This window comes from Somniosus microcephalus, chromosome 17 (genome assembly GCF_052327205.1).
Source record: "Somniosus microcephalus isolate GS21.2 chromosome 17, FLI_Smic_1.0, whole genome shotgun sequence".
Taxonomy (NCBI): domain Eukaryota; kingdom Metazoa; phylum Chordata; class Chondrichthyes; order Squaliformes; family Somniosidae; genus Somniosus; species Somniosus microcephalus.
Window position 1 is genome coordinate 6,892,870 of NC_141003.1, and position 22,287 is coordinate 6,915,156.

The 22,287-nt window shown below is 43.1% G+C and overlaps 1 protein-coding gene across 1 annotated transcript in view; it reads left to right on the forward strand.

The window, feature by feature from the left end:
- vezt (vezatin, adherens junctions transmembrane protein) overlaps positions 1–21,710 on the forward strand; it is a 64,311-nt gene extending 42,601 nt beyond the window's left edge. Inside the window, exons 5-12 of the mRNA XM_086009875.1 lie at positions 530–814; positions 2,148–2,294; positions 5,970–6,117; positions 7,252–7,574; positions 7,981–8,174; positions 13,271–13,371; positions 14,614–14,821; positions 17,271–21,710. Coding sequence (XP_085866001.1) covers positions 530–814; positions 2,148–2,294; positions 5,970–6,117; positions 7,252–7,574; positions 7,981–8,174; positions 13,271–13,371; positions 14,614–14,821; positions 17,271–17,827 — 1,963 coding nt within the window. The 3' untranslated portion in view covers positions 17,828–21,710. The remainder of the gene's footprint in view (positions 1–529; positions 815–2,147; positions 2,295–5,969; positions 6,118–7,251; positions 7,575–7,980; positions 8,175–13,270; positions 13,372–14,613; positions 14,822–17,270) is intronic.
- The last annotated feature ends 577 nt before the right edge of the window (positions 21,711–22,287 follow it).

The following is a 22,287-nucleotide window of genomic DNA, read 5'->3' on the forward strand; positions in this document are numbered from 1 at the left end:
TGCGCTGGGTAATGTAGCCAGGACTCCTGCTCTTGTATGGATGTTGGGTAAGGTCCAGATTGTTTCAGCTGTGGTGCTTCTGGACCCGTGGATGACTCGCCTCATTAAAACCTACCTCTTTGACCAAGCGTTTGGTGACCTCTCCTAATGTCTCCTTCGGCTCGGTGTCAACTTTTGTCTGATTGCGCCCCTGTGAAGCACCTTGGGAACGTTTTACTATGTTAAAGATGCTATATCAGTGCAAGTTATTGTTGACACTGTCTGGGCTCACATAAGAAGAATGAGTACTTGGGCATGTTATCATGAAGGCACCAACACTCCATGGAGGAGTCAATATCTTCAAGAGAAGGCGAGGGGAGAAAATTAATGCAGCCCTGTAGTGGTGGAAATGCAGATAAGTTCTTAACTTAGGTCAAAAATGATGGGTGTTTTAGGGCATTTATTATGGTTCTGTTTCATTGTTCTTGTATCTTGCAGAACCATATGAGGAAACGTCCAGAATACTAAGTTTGTGTTTCTTGCATTTTAGGGATGTTTCAGTACTGACCGCCCTTGCTAGTGTCTTGGTCGTGACCTCAAACCTCAGTGATGCTTTCCCTTGGGCCACAGTAGGAATGGGCATGTTTGGGCTCTGTCTTTATATAGTTTTCAGAAGCTTCAGTTTATGGAGAACAGCCAGGCTCCAGCGATCCATGAGAAAATGCAGCATATGTCTGGAAAATATAGTGGCGGATAGCCACACCTTCGCCAGTCTTGTGCGAAAAACCCTCCGACAGATTCAGGAGACAGAAGTCATTTCGAGAGGATTCATGCTGTGAGTCCTTTTATGTGAATATTGCTTTTTATTTCAGTGCCTACTGCAGTTGAAGTTAATTTATTTTTCAGTCTCTTTGTTCTGCTGTTTAAAGTTTATCAATCTTTTGAAATCAAGTGGTACCATTTTGTTAGATCTAAACGTTGTTGTAATTGTAAACATAGGGTTAGTGAGAAATATCACCAAATGAAATACTATTTTCACCCGATTGATAAACCTGCATGCCCCTGAGAACTTGTGTTTTTTAGGTTGTGAGGTCTAGAGAAGTGCTTTACATCATATTGCCAAAAGAAAATAAGACTACAATGGCAGCTAATGAGAAATATAAAGCAATACACAGACCTCTGAATATTGCCTGTTAAGCATCTTGGTTGGCTGCCACATGCTGAAGTCATATCCTGTAATAAACGATATTATCCTCAGCCAATCCAATGTCATTGTATGGCTGTGAGAGATAACTTCAACAAAGTGCCCAAGCATGCAAGTTATTATTAACATGAAATTGTCAGATAAAACCAAGAGGGAAGAGGAAACAAATATTATACCTCAAGTATTATACTGAATAGACCTTTTTTTAAACGGTCTTTCCATACCATTTTATTTGATATTTCAATTCCTGCTTTGCCTATCCTGAATATCTTCTCAAAAATTTACTTTATTCATATTCTTTCACTGATTTACTAATCACAGAAATCACAGAAACCCCACAGTGCAGATAGAGGCCATTTCGGCCCATCGAGCCTGCACCGACACATGTCCCACCCGATCCCCGTAACCCCTACACCAACACATATCCCACCCTATCCCCGTAACCCCACGTATTTAATCCCCCTAACACTAAGGGTCAATTTATCATAGCCAATCAACCTAACCCGCACATCTTTGGACTGTGGGAGGAAACCGGAGCACCCGGAGGAAACCCACGCAAACACGGGGAGAATGTGCATACTCCACACAGACAGTCGCCCGAGGCCGGATTCGAACCCGGGTCCCTGGTGCTGTGAGGCAACAGTGCTAACCACTATGCCACCGTGCTGCCTTAGAACACTTAGAAGTAAATCTGCATTTTCCAGTACTTGTAACTCCAGGTGCAATTCATATGACGTAAATGTCCTTTCGAAGCTACAAAACGTTATCCTTTTATTCGCACATTTAAAAAAGAATTACTTTGATAATGAGTTTCCGTAAAGAATTATATATGCGGTTTGATGTTTTTTCTATACAATTATTTATTCATCCGATGGTATTGTTCAGGAAAGGAATCACAAACTGAGCATTAATTGTAACCAGGAAAGATCTGTGCAATATTTAAAGCTACCGATTTGTTTTCCAGGGTGACCGCTGCATGTCCTGCTAGTAAACTGGGGAGCTCCTGGCAACAGCAAGGTCAACAGCTGATTGGCCTCCGCAAGGCAGTGTACAGATCACTGAGATCCACCTATCTAGCTTCTCGAGTGGCCACCTGCCAGATGCTGAAGTCATATCCTTTTGTTATGAATGTCCTCACAAGCCAGTCACCAAGCACTCTGTGTTTCCAAATTGCACTGGTAGATCTAAAGCATTGCAGCAGGAATAGGCCGTTCAGCCCCTCAGCCTCAATTCAGTGAGATCATTGATCTGTATCTTAACTCCATCCACCTGCCTTGGCTCCATATCCTTTTATACCCTTGACTAGCAAAATTCTATCGCTCTCCAATTTTAAAATGATTGAGTTGGCACCGACTGCTTTTTGTGGGGGAGAGTTCCACACTTCTACCACCCTTTGTGTGAAGAAGTGTTTCCTAACTTCTCTCCTGAATGGCCTGGCTCTGATTTTAAGGTTACGTCCCCTTGTCCTAAACTCCACACCAGCGGAAAAAGTTTCTCTCTATCTACCTTAGCACTTACTTTCAAAATCCTAAAAACTTCAATCAAATCGCCCTTCACTGTCTATATTTCAGGTAGTACAAGCCTAATTTATGTAATCTCTCCTCGTGCTCTAATCCTTGGAAAACTGAGTGCAACTGTATCTTAAAACTATGATTTTTAATCTCAGTAAGACTAATGTTGGCCAACAGTGTCCCTGCATATAAAATAAATAATATGTAATTGAACACTTTTTACACTCGTGTTAATAGAAATTCGCTGATCGCCACAAATCATTTGCAAATAAATGGAATTTAGCTATCTGACTAGTGAGACAATTTCTTTTTAATTTATTTTCTACTCAGGATGTGGGTGACACTGGAAAAGCCACAATTATTGGCCATCCTAGTTGCCCTGAAGGTGATTGGGGGGGGCCCTCTCCTTGAAACACTGCAGTCCTTTAGCCATTAACCACAGACTGTGACACATATAAAAGCCATCACAAAGATGGTAAACCCCAATCCACTTTTTCCCATCAGACTTTCGGTTCAATTCTCACAATGGTGTTAGGTAGACAATGCCAGGGTTTTGACCCAGTGATGTTTGGAACTACAGTTACAATCGTTAGCACCAAGAGTTGCAGTAGAGGCCTTAAGGGTTGTAGGAAATCACAAATCTAACGGGAAGAATTGAATTGGAATTTACCATCTATGTCTACAGTTTTATATTTGATCTCATTGGGCTTGGTAAAGATCGTACTCGAACCAACTTGGTTATATTGTCGCTGTCAGCGGTTAATGTGAATTACTATTAATTATTAACTCTTAACTCACTTGGAAGACCTCAAGGAAATGACAGAAAATTCAGAGTGCTAGAACTGCTTTACTTAACTGCATCTAAAACCCTACAATTATCACCATTAGACGGTTCTATACTAATGAAGTTCAGTTTCCAGGATAGCAGCACGGCCTTGGCAAAGTTCAAAGTGCAAAGTAGCAGTGGTGTGCTTTAAAGTGAAGTCTCTGACTGTGACTTGTAATTACAAAAGATGCAACCTCACTCATGCAGTAGCAGATCAGTTGGAGTGTCCAACAATTTTGTTGATTTTTGATGTGCAGAGTCGTGTTTAGTGTCAGCTGTGGCTCAGTGGGTAGCACACTCGCCTCTGACTCAGAAGGTTGTGGGTTCAAGTCCCACTCCAGGGACTTGAGCACATAAAGCTAGGCTGACACTCCAGTGCAGTACTGAGGGTGTCCTGGCCAATATTCATCCCTCAACCAACATAACAAAAACAGATTATCTGGTCATTAGTGCATTGCTGTTTGTGGGAGCTTGCTGTGTGCAAATTGGCTGCCGCGTTTCCCTCATTACAACAGTGACTCCACTTCAAAAGTTCTTCATTGGTTGTAAAGCACTTTGAGACGTCCGGTGGTTGTGAAAGGCACTATATAAATGCAAGTTTTTAAAAAATCTTTCTGCTTGGAATTCTTTACTTTCTTAAAATCTTCTTCCTCTCAATCTTTCTAAAATTTAGGTGAGCAATGTTAAGCTTAAGAACTGTGAACTATCACAATTTTAACAGCCATTTGGACCAATTGTAGCAAATATATCATTGTCTTCAATTAATTGAATTTATATAGGGCCTTTACCGTAGTAAAATGTCTCGACGCTTCACAGGAGTATTTATAAAACAAAATTTGACACCGAGCCACGTAGGAGATATTAGGGCAGATGACCAAAAGCTTGGTCAAAGAGGTAGGTTTTAAGGAGTATCTTAAAGGAAGAAAGATAGGTAGAAAGGCGGAGAGATTTAGGGAGGGAATTCCAGAGCTTAGGGCCTTGGCAGCTGAAGGCACGGCCACCAATGGTGGAGTGATTGAAATCAGGGTTGCTCAAGAGGCCAGAATTAGAGGAGCGCAGAGATCTTGGAGAGTTATGAGGCTGGAGGACATTACAGAGATAGGGAGGGGCGAGGCCATGGAGGAATTTGAAAACAAGGGCGAGAATTTTAAAATCGAGGCGTTGCTTAACCGGTAACCAATGTAGGTCAGCGAGCACAGGGATGATTGGTGAACGGGACTTGGTGCAAGTTAGGACACAAGCAGCAGAGTTTTGGATGACGTCAAGTTTATGCAGGATAGAACGTGGGAGGCTGGCCAGGAGTGCGTTGGAATGCATTGAAACACGTCCAAAATTGTGGATGCCAAATTAATTAGTATATAGCATAATAAAAATAGCTGATTCCTTTTTTTTGTTTCAATGATTTTATTACAGTGTTATCAGCAACAATACCAAGGAGAAGCAACCCCATTTGTTTACCCCTTATTGGGCTAAAAATCTACCAGAAACATGTGTATCGTATTAGCTGGTATCTATATAAACTTTAATATTGTGGCTGCAAGACTAAAAATAAATCGCTTTGCTTTTCATTGAGCTAGATAGAGAGAGCCCCTGAAAAGTCCAGCTGCAGTGTTCACTCATTTTATGTTGTTACAAGACTAACTGGTTTATTATTTTGCTTGTTTGTCTTCCTTGAGACTACAATTTTTACAATACTGCAGTACCAATTTTAATTGAATCGATTTGAAGTAATTTACCCTCCAATTTAACAATCATTTGAGCTTCATCCACAGGCTGAAATTATTCTTTGTCTCGATATTTAAAGACTTACAAAGGAAATCATATTCTCAGAAATCATGCATTTTAAAGCCACATATTCCTGCAATTTCATTAACCGGTTGCTACTTATAGAAGGGGAAAAAAACAGGCATTTTCCTGTTCCTTCAGAGCAGTTTTACTCCCTATGTGTGCAACAATGCCCCAAAATAATAGCAGATTTGCTATTGCTTCTGAAACCTTGTGCTCTGGCTTATTAATTATGGCCTGAAAACAGTTGTCTCTTTGCTTTGTTAAACCCTTGCACTAATGTATTTTAATACTGGAAATGTTTCCAGACTCTAGCCTCACTGTGATGTCAGTGGCCTGTCATTTCTGTTCTGTTGCTCTACTTAGTTGCTAACTTTAATTGCAGTTGCTACTGACATCAATTATCAGTTAGTCTCACTTTATATTATGGTCCAGTGGTCTAAGTCAGGTAGTGTCGAATTTTTCCAACACGTATTGTATTTTAACATTTTTTTTTCAATGAACGCGCAGTACATAAATCGGCCTACTGGAGCCAAGTCCGAACCTGTTGCTTTGATTTATTTGTTTACTCTGGTAAGACGCGAATATGGTTCAGAGAATGTATTGTTGCGTGCAGGCAGGCTGGCAATGACTTCTTGTTATGACACCTTAATTATTATTAAACCTATCCTCTGAACTCCGAGATTGATAATGTGACCAATTACCTGTCTGCAATCCCATTAAAGGAGCTTGGCATGGGACTGAACGAGGCGGTTGTATCCGACGAGGAGGCTGAGGAACTCACTGATGGCTACAGTCTCAGGCCCTTAAAGGTGTGGAGCAATGCCACGTAAGATGAGAAAGGGATTTTGTACTTAACAAAAGTGAAACATTTAGACATTCTCATTTATTAATCTTAACATCATGCATTTAAGGGGAATTTAGAAAAGTACATGAGTGAGATAGGAATAGAAGGATATGCTGATGGGGTGAGATGGAGTAAGGCGAGAGGAGGCGAGTATGGAGCAGAAACACCGACACAGACCAGTTGGGCCAAATGGCCTGTTTCTGTGCTGTAAATTCAATGAAATATGTAGATATATCTTCCTTATCAAAGGTTCATATCAAATAGTAATAAATATATAATGTCCCAGTTAATATTTCTAAATTGATTAAACTCAAAGGAGAATTGAGCAATTTATCCCCAGAGTGGAAGCACCTTGAATACCGGCGCAGATACGGGTTTATCAGTGGGATTGTTTTCACCAGCACTGTTTTCAGTTGCATTGTGTTAAATCACTTATCTTGCTGCACAACCAACTGTGAGTGACTTCAGCAAATACATTTTTTTCCATCTACTCGTATATAAATACTTTGGCGTGGGCGGTACAGCAAGTTGGAGCTCTCAGCAGGCTGTGCTATGCAGTTTTCAGGACATGGGTTTGTCACTCTGAGTTTTCCTGGTGTCACCAGTGGAAGAAGCCAAGCAAAGGTCAAGCAATTTCCCTTTAGGAAGAGTGAATCAGAAGGCGAGACACACGTGCTCACTTCTCTTTCCCTCTCTGGACAGATGACAAAGAATAATACAAGACAGGAAGTGCAGTAGTTTATTTCTTGATTAACCCATTCTATATATGCAGTAGGTGAATTATAAAGGTCTCACAAGCGGGATAAACTCAACACTTCATTGTTTTCATTGCTATTGCTAATGAAATGTTTTAAATACGTGATTGTGCAGGACCTAGTTGTACCTCGAAGAAAACCCTTCCCTTGAGGGTAATCACTCTCAACAGTGGTGATTATGGGACTGCATCCGTTTAAATGATTATTATCCCTACCATGTTGCATAAGGGGCCTGGGCAAAATAATTTGGACATACAGACCAGTAAATATCAATTTTAATTTTTATGGATCTTTTCATATTTAATAAAAGTTTAGCACTAAGGCATAATGTTTTCTCTATACAGGTACTGTTTCAGCTTTGGGTGGGTCAAAGCTCCGAGTTCTTCAGACGCCTGGCTTTGTTACTGTCTCCAGTCCAGACCGCGCATATTACGTCAGAGCGCTTGGCACATCATGTTTTTGCAGAAATAATCCACAATCTGCCTCATGCTCTCACTACTTGCCTTGAAGAATTGAAACGCAGCTATGAATTCCATAGATACTTGCAGGCACAGCACCGATCTAATTTGGAAGCCCCGACTAAAACCAAACAACAGTCAAGGGAGCTGAAGAATGTATACACTATAGTGCGCAGTCTACAGCTCCACCTGAAAGCACTACTAAATGAGTAAGTTCCATGTTCCAGAAATACAGTGTTGTGTTAATGTTATTAAGTATCGCTGTACGTCTGTTTACAGATTTGTGCTGATTAATTTGATGCACTATTCTACAATAATAATCAGATGATTCAATATTAAAAATTGTTGTTTGGATTAGGACTTAAAATAGTCTATCCCAAAATATTTTAAGCTTTCTACTATTAGTCCAGTTTATATATACTGGTGCCTTGAAGAATTGAAAATCAGAAAAAAAAGCTCTCCCGATAAATTGTCATCATCAAATGTCTTTAATCTTAGTATAATTGTTATAATAAATATGTGTAGAGCTCTTGTTGCAAATGTTAATGTCTTAGGAGCTGTTTTGAGGTTTGTAAATCTGTAATAAAATACACTCATAATGCCTTCCCGATACAGGGTTATTACTTTAGAGGATCATCTGGAAAAGCTCCACGAATCCAGAGAACAGCATGAAATAACACCGGAAGTGTACCATGGTCTGGATCAGAAACTTAAATCGATCCAGCCACATATGGAAGCGAGCATAAACTGTTGGGATGAGGCAAGCAATCAGGTGGATAAACTAGTACACAAGTCTATGGACAACAAAGGTAATATTACAAAAACAAAAAGAAATCTGGATTGCAAGGATGGGCATGCATTTAATGTGTGTAGAATAACTCTCAGGCAGAACTCTCCGCTACCTCGGTCCTACTCTCGGGCACTCCCTGCCGAAACCGCTCCACCCCTCTCCACTTTGATAAACCTTCTCAAAACCCATTTCTTCAACCAACTTTCAATTACCCTCCTAATTTCTCCCTTCCTGGCTCACTGTACATTTCCTTCTGCCTATTTGTGCAGTTTATTTTGGGACTTTCTTTGTTAAATGCAAGTTGTTGCTGAAATAGGAAAGTGTTTCTACACACAATGAAACCGAGCAGGAAGCGAGTGTTTAGGGATCGTAACTTATATATTTTTTTTTTAAGCCATTCACAATATTTTACAATACAATTTGTGTAATGAGTTTGCCAAATTAATAGGTATGAATGATGGTCTTGTCTTCTAAATGAACTATGACTGAAATGCATATAATCTGTTTGACGGTCAATCTAAAATTACAGTACTAGCTGTGTGTGACTGCAGCATGTGTCATGACCCCTGCTTGTCTGTTAAACAACAGAACTAACGTCATACCACTTCAGCTAATGACATTGTTTCCATGTCCGTAAAGTGCAGCTCTATAAAGTTGTATTTTTTTGTTGAACTGAAAAGCATTTCAGTTGTAAAGCACTTAACTAATTCAGCAAGAATACAGATCATTGAAAAGCGACTGTGAATGAAAATTCCACATTTAAGGTTAAAACTGTCTTCACCAACATCCTGTGTCAGGGCACCACTTTATTGCCACTGCTCTGTCTGTCACAGTTCCTTTCTTTCCATCGTAAAAGTGACTTTTAATTAGAGACTAGTTTGCAAGATTGGAAACGAGATTTTTCTAAGGTTTTAAAAAAAAATCAAAGCACCTTTGGAAAAATACCATTCCATTGCTGATGAACCTATTCTCTCCCTGCTGTTCTGAAATTCTCCGCTTTAATCAGTCGTGTGCTATTGAACAGTACTTTCCAAGGCTCCACAACACCAGGCGGTGGCCTTGGATGCAGCGGGAGGCACACAGGAAAATCTCAGGTATCGTGCGTGCAATTTTCCATCCATTAATGTTAATGGACAACACTCTTGGAGCCACTCTGATTTGTTCTATCCACAACAGCGCGGCTCCCTTCGAGACACCCAATGTGGTCAACCTTTCCTGATCCCTTTGACTTTTTCCTTATGAACTTGCTGGCGTGAAGAGTGGGCATCAGTGCTTTTATAAATCACCGTATTATCTCCAACTCGACAACCTGTCAACCAGGATTCAACTGGCCAAGTTGTAGATGTCCCACGTTGTTGAATCATGCCCCCTAACTAAACTATCAACTTTGAATGCTGGTGATGACAATGCTTTAAGATGGCTGGAATTAAATGCCGAGTCTGCTTAAGCTAAATAATAATGGACAGAAAATTGTGGCAAAGCACCCACAATTCTCCAATAAACCATCCGCTTTGTACAAGAACCCTTCAATGGTGTGTCGCATTGGAAAGTTCTGCCACTGTCATTTCACTCCTGCCCAAGAATTAATTGACTATAACTGATTAGGGAACAATACACAACAGCATACAAGACTCATTGTGGAAACAGTAATCAGGAGGACATTTTTGAAAGAAATATAGACTGTGAATGGACGAAGAGCTAGTTAAAAGATTTCAAAAATAATTTTATAAAAATGCTAACTGGCATTCAGTCATGGGCTTCTCTTGTTTCTGTAATTGCTTGCTTGTTTGTTCTTCTGGCTGGTTCTCTGAACCAGGATTGTTTTCTGAATCTGCATCACTAGCTTTTTTTTTAATGTCTTGATTAACTTTTCCCTGTGTCTCATCCATGTCCTTCCCTATATGTTGTATAAAGCTCTGGTTGGACTGCATCTTGGAGCACTGTGGTCAGTTCTGGGCACCACCCCTCAGGAAGGGTCTATTAGTCTTGGCGGGAGTACAGCGCAGATTCACCAGAATGATGCTGAAGGGGTTAAATTATGAGGACAGGTTGCATAGACGAGACTTCTATTCCCTTGACTATAGAAGATATTGAGGTGTTTAAGATGATTAAAGGATGTGATAGAGGGAAACTATTTCCTCTAGCGGGAGGGGGCAGAACCTTAATATTAGAGCTGGGTCGTTCAGGGGTGACGTCAGGAAGCACTTCTTCCCACAAAGGGTAGTGGAAATCGGGAACTCTTTCTACCCCCCCCACTCCCAAAAAAGCTATTGAGGCTGGGGGGTCAATTGAAAATTTTATAACTGAGTTTGATAGATATTTGTTAGGTAAGGGTATCGAGGGATATGGAACCAAGGCAGGTAAATGGAGTTAAGATACAGATCAACCATGATCTGATTTAATGGAGGCACCGGGTCGAGAGGCTGAATGGCCTACTCCTGATCTTATGTTCCTATCTCTCTCCCTAGATTTCCTCCTTGTACTTGTTTTATTTATGTCTTTGTTTTATCAGTTTGTGGGACAGAATTGAGGCAATAGCTGGTTTATAATGGCAAATGGAAGTTGAATCAGCCAAGATATTCTGTTCCCGGTTTGCATTGGGAAACGACCTGAACAGGCTTTGGGTGACTGCGATTCACGTAATGTGGTGTTCGCCAGCTGGGACCGATTCAGAGAGATGGAGAGATTGGCTGCTGGACTCATTTGTGTTAACTTCTGGCTCATACAGCTGAAAACCAGTATAAACATGGCATTTCCATGGAATAGCAGGAAGCAAGAAATTGCATAGCCCGAGCAGGATTTTTATACTGAGTTGCAGCATGAACATGGGACTTTTCAGACTTTTCCCACCAGAGTTGAAACAATTTGTTTTCCCACTTCACTGCGAATGCTAGCAAGGGAACTCTTTTATAAAAAAAAAATAAAAAAAAATAATCATTTGGCAAGCAGCCACCTGGCTCAGGGGATAGTGTGTATAGTTACTCTTTCCTTTATCTCGCCTCCACTCATGTATACATGGCAAAATGAGAAGAGTTTTCAAAACTGGTTGGTTGGAAAAATGTGCCATACTGCTTAGATAGTGGTGGATTTAAACAAAATGTACTCTCAGGGTGTGGGCGTCGCTGGCAAGGCCGGCATTTAATGTTCATTCCTAGTGCCCTGAGACGGTGATGGTGAGTCGCTGCAGTCAGTGAATGGATTGACACAACGGAGTGGCTTGCTAGGCTGCCTCAGAGTGTAGTTAAGAGTCAACCACTCAATAGAATGTAATACTTCTATAATGACCCTAAAAGCCCCCCCCCCCGCAACCATTGCATTATCCAAATTTGCCCTCTACTAGTTGGAACCTGTGATGCGATGTTCTGCTCTCGTAGTTTAAGTTAAAGTAACTCCTGGGGATTTACCTTGTGGCCAAACCTATCAGGAGACAGATGAGTTAGAATAGGGTCTTTTGAATCAAATATTGGATTTATCTCTTTTGGATATCTTAAAAGAATTGTAATTATTTTGGGTGACTTGTGATGGGAAGGGTCAGTGTTGGGGAAATGAAACACCCTTTTACTATGGAAGTCAGTTTCTGCATCTGTCACTGGTGGTCGGGTTGGGTCGTCTCTCCATACCCTTGACATGATACCTCCACACCAGTCTCAGAAGGCAGCCCCATCAGCAGCAATGTGATGTTTCCATTCCCATAGTCCTGTGGTATATCTGAATGGGACTAATAGTTTGGTGGCAAATTCAATGCATTCTTTAGACTTGTGCCTGCCAGGAACTGGGTTGAGGCTGTCCCAAGTTCACTTAAAATCCTTCGAGCTTTCAAGAGTGGGATGACTTTCATCCCAGCAGTCTGGGCTAGATTTGAACCTAGATCCCCAGAGGTGAAAGGCCACCCATTTTCCCCAGACATTCCCCATTTGTAAGTCTGTTAAGGAAATTGGCAATAAAGAATACTGTACAAAGGAAACTGTGAGGAAGATAAGTAGCCAGTCTGTGCTGAGAGATAATCGACAATTAGAAGTGTTGTTTGAGATTTACTGCAGGGAGCAGCAGTCCTATCCATGTGTTGCACACAACTAATTAAGGGTCCTGCTTTGTTTGGGTTTGTCTTCTGCTTTAAATTGGCAAATGCTGGTGGCTGTGCTTCCTGGATTGTGGCTGGCTGTATTTCAGACGATTGGAATGCCAGCAGCCACAGTAACTATTACGTATAAAGTGTAATTTTATTTTCATGAGCATTTCAGAGATACTGAATGTACCAAACTTGATCAGTCTTGTCTATTCGCAGTGTTGGGAGTGGGAGTTACAGAATGGTACAGCATAGGTATGGCCTAGGAGCGTAAGTGCAACTGGAGATACTCCGTTGTATCACCATCCTCTCAGGGCAACTAGGGATGGGCAATAAATGCCGGCCTTCCCAGCAATGCTCACATTTCAAGTTACAGAGCTACATTGCTTCCAGAATGCGAAGTGAAATATTTACCAGTAAAATGTGTGTGTGTGTTTTTTCCAATCCATTAACAGCGAGAGCAGTGTCGTATAAACTAAGCTTTACATTTCCTTTGCAGACACTCTCGTCTTTGTTTCATCCTTACTCCACTTTTGGTGTCCACTAAAAACAAAATGGACCAGAAGATCAGCTCCGTATCACCTTTCTCTCTACAGTACACTCTTTGTTCCCTGTATTAGGTTTTCTAGGCTGCGTACAGTCAATTTATTAAAAAATCTAGGACAGTCATGTTAGTCTTGGAACTTTATGACCTTAACTGAATAAATTATATGAAGGAAACTAAAAGTATAATTGCAAATACATAATTTTCTGATTTTTGTTTGCCCTCAATACTAAACCAATCTAGATTGCTGCAGTTGCTCGCTGCCATCATGGTACATGTGATCACCAGCACTTTGATGATGCAGTTTAATTAGCAGTGCTACGACTGCAGGCATCACTGAACTATAATATTTCAGAAATACGATGATGTGAAATCGTACAGTCTGAAACTTAATATGCTATGGTTTTGCAGTCACTTCTAAACGTCGTCTTCTACAGATCTAGGTGCTGATGAAATAAAGTACAGTTCTGCAGTTTTTTCCACTGCTGTCTTCTTGGTGTTGCAGGCAGACCTGAGGCACTGGACAATAATTTGCTTCCATCTTGGAAACCCTCAGCCAAATCTGTTGTACAGATAGAAGACCAGGATCCAGTCCCTGAAGAGCAGGTAAGTGCATGTATACACAGACCCATTTCCTGAAGAGCGGGTAAGAACATGTATACACAGACCCAGTCCCTGAAGAGCAGGTAAGTACATGTATACACAGACCCATTTCCTGAAGAGCGGGTAAGAACATGTATACACAGACCCAGTCCCTGAGGAGCGGGTAAGTACATGTATACACAGACCCAGTCCCTGAAGAGCGGGTAAGTACATGTATACACAGACCCAGTCCCTGAAGAGCGGGTAAGTACATGTATACACAGACCCAGCCCCTGAAGAGCAGGTAAGTACATGTATACACAGACCCGGTCCCTGAGGAGCAGGTAAGTACATGTATACATGGACCCAGTCCCTGAAGAGCAGGTAAGTACATGTATACACAGACCCAGTCCCTGAGGAGCAGGTAAGTACATGTATACACAGACCCAGTCCCCGAGGAGCAGGTAAGTACATGTATACACAGACCCAGTCCCTGAGGAGCGGGTAAGTACATGTATACATGGACCCAGTCCCTGAGGAGCGGGTAAGTACATGTATACACAGACCCAGTCCCTGAGGAGCGGGTAAGTACATGTATACACAGACCCAGTCCCTGAGGAGCAGCTGCCTACTCTACTGCTGTCGCTGCTTCGAAAGTGCAGCGGAAACCCTATTTACACGTGCCCAGCTTTTCGTAGCTCCTTTTTAGAACAGCTGAAGAGAAGGCATGTGTCAAACTGTTTGAAACCACCCAGAAGGTTAGGAGGCAAGCAGACTGGGGAGCAGCAATGTTAATTCATCTCCATACATTTGAGCATGGACTCTGGCAGTATCTTTTCTGTCCACACCCCACGCTCAGAAAATTTCAGCACAGACTAATCCTGCCTTATGCTTATTCCAAATTCTCTAAATTTACAACTTTTGCAGTTGCAAGCAGAAGCCAAGTTTATTCCCCAACAGCTTGGCTTGTGTTTATCACAGTAAATAAGCTATTAATGTCTCCGTGCCCGATTTACAAATACGAAGAAGGCATTGCAGCGATACACTCCGCTACTATCTGGCGCAATTATCTGGCTTAACCACCTCAATGTAGAATTATAGTTGTTGCCCCACATCTACATCGGCCATACGAAGCAGCAGTAATAAGCTATGAAACCAGAATATATATTTTATTTTACTAAACTGTCGCTAGTGTACTTTATATTGCATCATGTTTAAATCTGCCAGCTCAGTTGTTCTGTTAATTTCTCTCTCTCTTGACTGCAGGAACTTGAGGCTTACGTAGAAGAATCTGACTCGGACGGAGAGTTCAGAGGGGGCATCTTTAACTACTTGTCACCAGAGGAGCGAGAGAAGGAGAAGCGCGAGAGGGAGGAGTCCAGGAGAGTGCTTCAGGAACTGAAACGTGTGCTGGGAATCAAGGCCTCGGAGCTGGAGAGGCAGAAGTGGAAACGGCTACTTTTCAATGACCACGGTGAGCAGCAGCATTACTCGTGTGGGGTTGGTAGAGTTTTTCTCGGGATGCGGGCGATGTTGGCACGGCGGCTTTTATTGCCCGTCCCTCAGTTGCCCTGAGAAGTTGGTGATGGGACTCCTTCAGCTACTGCAGTCCTTGTGATGGTGCTTCCACAATGGTATAACACGGGGGACAAGGCAAAAATACCCTTTTTGTTAGAAAAGTTTAGTACCGAAGAAACTGCCATTGTGACAGGAAGGGAAAGCGGAGCTCTGGGGAAAGAGCGGGGGAGTGGGACTAATTGGAGAGCTCGTTCAAAGAGCCGGCACAGGCACGATGGGCCGAATGGCCTCCTCCTGTGCTGTAGGATTCTGTGATTCTAATGCAGTTGTGAATAACTAAATATTTAAAATACAGACATTTGTCTTTACTGCATTTCTGATGTTGGTTGAGAGATAAATATTGGCCCGGACATCAGAGAGGACTCCCCTGCTCTTCTTTGAGAAGTGCTGTGGGATCTTTTACGTCCAGCTGAGAGGGCAGACGGGGCCTCGGTTTAGCGTCTCATCCGAAAGATGTCGCCTCCGACAGCATAGCACTCCCTCAGCACTGCACTGAAGTGTCAACCTGGAGTGTGTGCTCAAGTCTCTGGAGTTGGACTTGAACCCATAACCTTCAGAGGTGAGAGTGCGACCCACTGAGCCACGGCTGACATTGTGTCATTTGAATAATGAAGAAAACCCAAGCAGGTGGGTAAGCTGTTTTCCTGGCTCTTCCATTCTGTTACTTGGGATCTGATTTCAGTTTCTACCACTGGGTCCCACTCTTTTCAATGGCTGTCATTGATTTAACTGCAGGAATGCGAGGGCTGTAATGTGAGTAATTAAAACAGGTTTTATGAAGGGGAAGTCATGTTTGACAAATTTGCTGGAGTTCTTTGAGGAAGTAACATATAGGGTGGATAAAGGTGAACCAGTGGACGTAGTGTATTTAGACTTCCAAAAGGCATTTGACAAGGTGCCACACAAAAGATTATTGCTTAAGATAAAAAATCACGGGATTGGGGGTAATATTCTGGCATGGATAGAGGATTGGCTATCTAACAGAAGGCAGAGAGTTGGGATAAATGGTTCATATTCAGACTGGCAATCAGTAACCAGTGGTGTTCCGCAGGGGTCAGTGCTGGGTCCCCAACTCTTTACAATCTATATTAACGATTTGGAGGAGGGGACCGAGTGTAACACATCAAAGTTTGCAGATGATACTAAGATGGGAGGGAAAGTAGTGAGTGAGGAGGACATAAAAAACCTGCAAGGGGACATAGACAGGCTAAGTACGTGGGCAGAGATTTGGCAGATGGAATACAATACTGGAAAGTGTGAGGTTATGCACTTTGGCAGGAAAAATCGTAGAGCAAGTTATTATCTTAATGGCAAGAAACTTGAAAGTACTGAAGTACAAAGGGATCTGGGGGTCCTGGTGCACGAAACTCAAAAGGTTAGTATGCAGGTGCAGCAAGTGATTAAGAAGGCCAATGGAATGTTGGCTTTCATTGCTAGGGGGATAGAATATAAAAATAGGGAGGTATTGCTTCAGTTGTACAAGGTATTGGTGAGACCGCACCTGGAATACTGCATACAGTTTTGGTGTCCATACTTAAGAAAGGACATACTTGCTCTCGAGTCAGTACAAAGAAGGTTCACTCGTTAATCCCGGGGATGAGGGGATGGACATATGAGGAGAGGTTGAGTAGATTGGGACTCTACTCATTGGAGTTCAGAAGAATGAGAGGCGATCTTATTGAAACATATAAGATTATGAAGGGGTTGGATCGGGTGGATGCAGGGAGGATGTTCCAGATGATAGGTGAAACTAGAACTAGGGGGCATAGTCTTAGAATAAGGGGCTGCTCTTTCAAAACTGAGATGAGGAGGAACTACTTCACTCAGAGGGTGGTAGGTCCATGGAATATGCTGCCCCAAAAAGCTGTAGAAGCTACATCATTACATAAATTTAAAACAGAAATAGACAGTTTCCTAGTAGAAAAGGGAATTAAGGGTTACGGGGAGCAGGCAGGAATTTGGACATGAGTCTAGGTTCGGATAGGTCATGGCCCTGTGGGTAGCGGAGCGGGCCCAGGGGCCGTGTAGCCTGATCCTGCTCCTGTTTTCGTGTGTCTAATGCTGTTAGATTCAGGAGATAGTCCTGTCATAGTGGATTGGCGGTTAGGATCAGATCAGCCATGATCTTATTGAATGGCGGAGCAGGCTCGAGGGGCCAATTGGCCTACTCCTGCTCCTATTTCTTATGTTCTTATGAAAAGGGGTGTGACAGATGAACAAGAGATTTTGCAGAGTTAACATTATAAAATAATCACACGTGATGTTGATGATAAAGAATGTGCTGTCTTTGAACTCGGTCATCAATGCAGGAATTTAAGCATGTTACACTTCAAAAAATGTTACAGCTGCCCTGAAAACTATTTCATCTGCGGACTTACCGCAGCTGGTGGGAGTCGCAGCAGCACTTCAGGAGGTGGATGCAGATGAGCATGATCATGAGGGCTGTGATGACAGCTCCCAACAGGCAGATGTCCATCGACTAGACACCGTCACGGATAGCAAAGAATGTTGCAGATCGATGGGACCAGACTGCATTGATGTATATTTGACTCCTCGTAGCAAAGACACTGACCCGAGTGCCGGAATCGATGATGAAAGCTCAGCTTGCTGCTCAGAGACCACAGACAGTGCCAAAGAGCAAGGAAGTTCACAACCAGCTGTGTCTGAGCAGCTGCAGACAGCTGTTGAACAGAGACTTTCAGAAAGGCATGGGCCAGTCTCCCTCCACTTTACCTCCGCTCTGGCAGCACAGGTTGCTGCTCGGTCACACACCTTTGCATGCTTACAAGAACAAACTTTTGGGGATGATGATGATGAGGGAGAAGAGAAAGATGATGCTACAGATATTAGAAAAGACACCACATATAAAGATGTTGAAAGCGTAAGCTCTGTACCTCAGTAAACACTGAGTGATTGGAACATACTAAGCTTTATTTATTTGTTATAAGCAGGCCAGTGATGTGATGCACAAAGTACTCACTGTAACAAAGACAGTGAATCATTTTGTTTAGCAAAGTGCACGACCTGTACCTTACTGTGTGAGTGTTCACTGCGCAAACAAAAGGATTCCCCGTGGTGAATGGAACAGATCAGTTACTGGAACTTGGAACGACCTATTCAGCAGCCGCTTACATTGCTTCTTCCTCACTACCTTAATGTGCGCCTACCTTGTGTGAAGGATTTGAGTGATAGGCTCTGGGGAAACCAGTTAGAAAGCCTATGGAGTTCTTAAGGGACAGACCTAATACTCTACCCCATCCCCAATGATACAGAATGCCCCTTCCCATACTGCATCTTTGTTGCTGATGATGTGCCAAGTGAAAAAAGTGCAGTGTACAGCAGCTGATGCCCGGCTACCTCCAAGAGAGTGTGGGCTAGTTACCCAGCGACCTGGGCTGGTTACCGGGCGACCTGGGCTGGTTACCGGGCGACCTGGGCTGGTTACCGGGCGACCTGGGCTGGTTACCCGGCGACCTGGGCTGGTTACCCGGCGACCTGGGCTGGTTACCCGGCGACCTGGGCTGGTTACCCGGCGACCTGGGCTAATAATCCAGGGAATGTGAGTTCAAATCCCACCAGTTTGAGAATTTGATTTCAGTTTTTAAAAATCTGGAAATAAAATAAAAATCTGGCATCAGTAAAAGCGACCATGACTCTCAGATTGTCATAAAAACCCAACTGGTTCACTAATGTCCTTTAGGGAAGGAAATCTGCCGTCCTTACCCGGTCTGGCCTATATGTGACTTCAATCCCACACCAACATGGTTGACTCTTAACTGCCTTCTGAAATGGCCTAGCAAGCCACTCAGTTATATCAAACTCCAATAAAGAGTTTCTACAGTTATATAAAAAGAAAAAGGGTGGCTAAAGTGAATGTTGGTCCCTTAGAGGACGAGACCGGGAAATTAGTAGTAGGGAACATGGAGGTGGCAAATATGCTGAACAAATATTTTGTATCAGTCTTTACAGTAGAGAACACTAAAAGTATCCCAACACTGGACAAACAGGGGGCTATTGGGGGGGGGGGGGCGGAGCTAAACATGATTAAAATCACTAAGGAGATGGTACTCGGTAAGATAATGGGACTTAAGGCGGATAAATCCCCCGGACCTGATGGCTTACATCCTAGGGTCTTGAGAGAAGTAGCGGTAGGGATTGCGGATGCATTGGTGGTAATTTTCCAAAACTCCCTGGATTCAGGAAAGGTCCCAGCAGATTGGAAAACTGCTAATGTAACGCCCTTATATAAAAAGGGAGGTAGACAAAAGGCTGGAAACTATAGACCAGTTAGCCTAACATCTGTGGTTGGTAAAATATTGGAGTCCATTATTAAGGAAGCAGTAACAGGACATTTGGATAAGCATAATTTAATCGGACAGAGTCAGCATGGTTTTATGAAGGGAAAGTCATGTTTGACAAATTTGCTCGAATTCTTTGAGGACGTAACAAACAGGGTGGATAAAGGGGAACCAGTGGATGTGGTGTATTTGGACTTCCAAAAGGCATTTGACAAGGTGCCACACAAAAGATTACTGCACAAGATAAAAAATCACGGGATTGGGGGTAATATACTGGCATGGGTGGAAGATTGGCTATCTAACAGAGAGTTGGGATAAATGGTTCATTCTCGGGTTGGCAATCAGTAACTAGTGGTGTTCCGCAGGGGTCAGTGCTGGGACCCCAACTCTTTACAATCTATATTAACGATTTGGAGGAGGGGACCAAGTGCAACGTATCCAAGTTTGCCGACGATACAAAGATGGGAGAGAAAGCAGTGCGTGAGGAGAACATAAAAAACCTGCAAAAGGACATAGATAGGCTAAGTGAGTGGGCAGAAATTTGGCAGATGGAATATAATGTGGAAAGTGTGAGGTTATGCACTTTGGCAGAAAAAATCAACGAGCAAGTTATTATCTAAATGGAAAGAAACTGCAAAGTGCTACAGTACAAAGGGATCTGGGGGTCCTGGTGCATGAAACACAGAAGGTTAGTATGCAGGTACAGCAGGTGATCAGGAAGGCCAATGGAATCTTGGCTTTTATTGCAAGGGGGATGGAGTATAAAAGCAGGGAAGTCTTGCTTCAGTTATACAGGGTATTGGTGAGGCCACACCTGGAATACTGCGTACAGTTTTGGTTTCCATATTTAAGATATACTTGCTCTCGAGGCAGTTCAGAGAAGGTTCACTCGGTTGATTCCGGAGATGAGGGGGTTGACGTATGAGGAAAGGTTGAGTAGGTTGGGCCTCTACTCGTTGGAATTCAGAAGAATGAGAGGCGATCTTATCGAAACATATAAGATTGTGAGGGGGCTTGATCGGGTGGATGCGGTGAGGATGTTTCCACTGATGGGTGAGACTAGAACTAGGGAGCATAATCTTAGAATAAGGGGCTGCCCTTTCAAAACTGAGATGAGGAGAAACTTCTTCACTCAGAGGGTAGTAAATCTATGGAATTTGCTACCCCAGAGAGCTGTGGAAGCTGCAACATTAAATAAATTTAAAAAGGAAATAGACAGTTTCCTAGCTGATAAGGGAATTAAGGGTTATGGGGAGCGGGCAGCGAAGTGGACGTGAGTCTAGGTTCGGATCAGCCATGATCCTATTGAATGACACTTACAGCTCAAGAATGAATTTTAAAACGACGCAATTCCTTCTGACCAACAAGATTATAACAGCAGCTGGTGTGAACCTTGTTTTTTTTACACTGGATTAGCCTCCAGTGTAACCAATCCGTGTTTATCGATCTAATATCACAAAGTTTCTTGTCCGCTTTCCTCGGCCAGTAGAACACTCGCCGCAGTTGGAGGTCTGCGAGCTGCACTTTGTACAACGCAAGAAGCTCTGTAAGCTCCCCACTCAACACTGGAGTGAGCACACATTGTAATCACATAGAAACATAGAAAAATAGGAGCAGGAGTAGGCCATTCGGCCCTTCGAGCCTGCTCCACCATTCAATATGATCATGGCTGATCCTCTATCTCAATACCATATTCCCGCTCTCTCCCCATACCCCTTGATGCCTTTTGTGTCCAGAAATCTATCTATCTCCTTAAATATATTCAGTGATTTGGCCTCCACAGCTTTCTATGGTAGAGAATGCCACAGGTTCCCCACCCTCCGAGTGAAGAAATTTCTCTTTATCTCAGTCCTAAATGTCCTACCCCGTATCCTGAGACTGTGACCCCTCGTTCTAGACCCCCACAGCCAGGGGAAATATCCTCCCTGCATCCAGTTTGTCCAGCCCTGTCAGAATTTTATACGTTTCAATGAGATCCCATCTCATTCTTCTAAACTCTAGTGAATACAGGCCTAGTCGACCCAATCTCTCCTCATACGACAGTCCTGCCATCCCAGAAACAGCTCCCTCGCCCTCCACCCCCGCTTCGCTCACTGCTACAAGAGTGGAACCACAGCTGGGCAAACATGAAGCAATGCCATTTTACAGGAGCTCAGCTGTTAGAGCCACAGGCGTGGCGGGGTACGGCAATCTTAGCCGTTATCTCTGCCTCTTTCCTCTGAGGGAGCTCCCCTAACCCACTGGGCCCCTGTCACAGCACACCTCTATTAAGAGGATGCCACATTCTTCCTCTCATCATGACTTTAACTACTGTTTTCTCGAAGGATGCAATTGGGCCCAGCTCATCCTTTTGGTTTTTTTTTTCCAGACTGATTGCAAAATAAGCTTTTTAGCCACTACCAGCACTGAAAGAACCATTCTGCTTTGTTTGTTTGTTGCTTGGATTTGCTTTTGGTCCAGTTCACACAATAAAGGCCCTCAAAACAGCTCAAGTCTTCCTGACCTTTTTTTGAGCACCAACAGGTCAGTAATGGACTGCTACAGAACGTCTATGCATAGAAAGCACCCACCTTTTATAAAATTAGCTTAAATAAACTTAAGTTGCTTAAGTTTAATACGGTCATCGTCGTACGTGTCTTCACACTGTTCCCTTTGGGGAACTGTATGAAGTGGTGGAAGGATTTCTGGCCGTGATTAACGCTCCTTCCGTGACCGTAACCATCTTCGTACCAGCCATTAGGGTGGTTAGTCCTATGGCGGGAGGGTTTTACGGGCTCCCACAACCCATACGAGGCGGGGGGCCACCCACACCCATGGACGCAAGTATCCAGCTGGCTGTCAACCCAGAATTTAGAGCCGGAGCTCCGACTCCACTTGCCGGGACTGTCTGGAGCGGGGTTTGAAACCCTACGCCTTCTGGCCCAGCGGCGGGGATGCTACCGCTACGCCAAAGGCCCACTCCGTTTAATACGGTGATTGATTAGGAAAAGCATAAGTTATTTCAGAACCAGGTACGATGGGATGCTCTCTGAGGAATGTGCTCCCTTTATGCTGTGAAATAAAA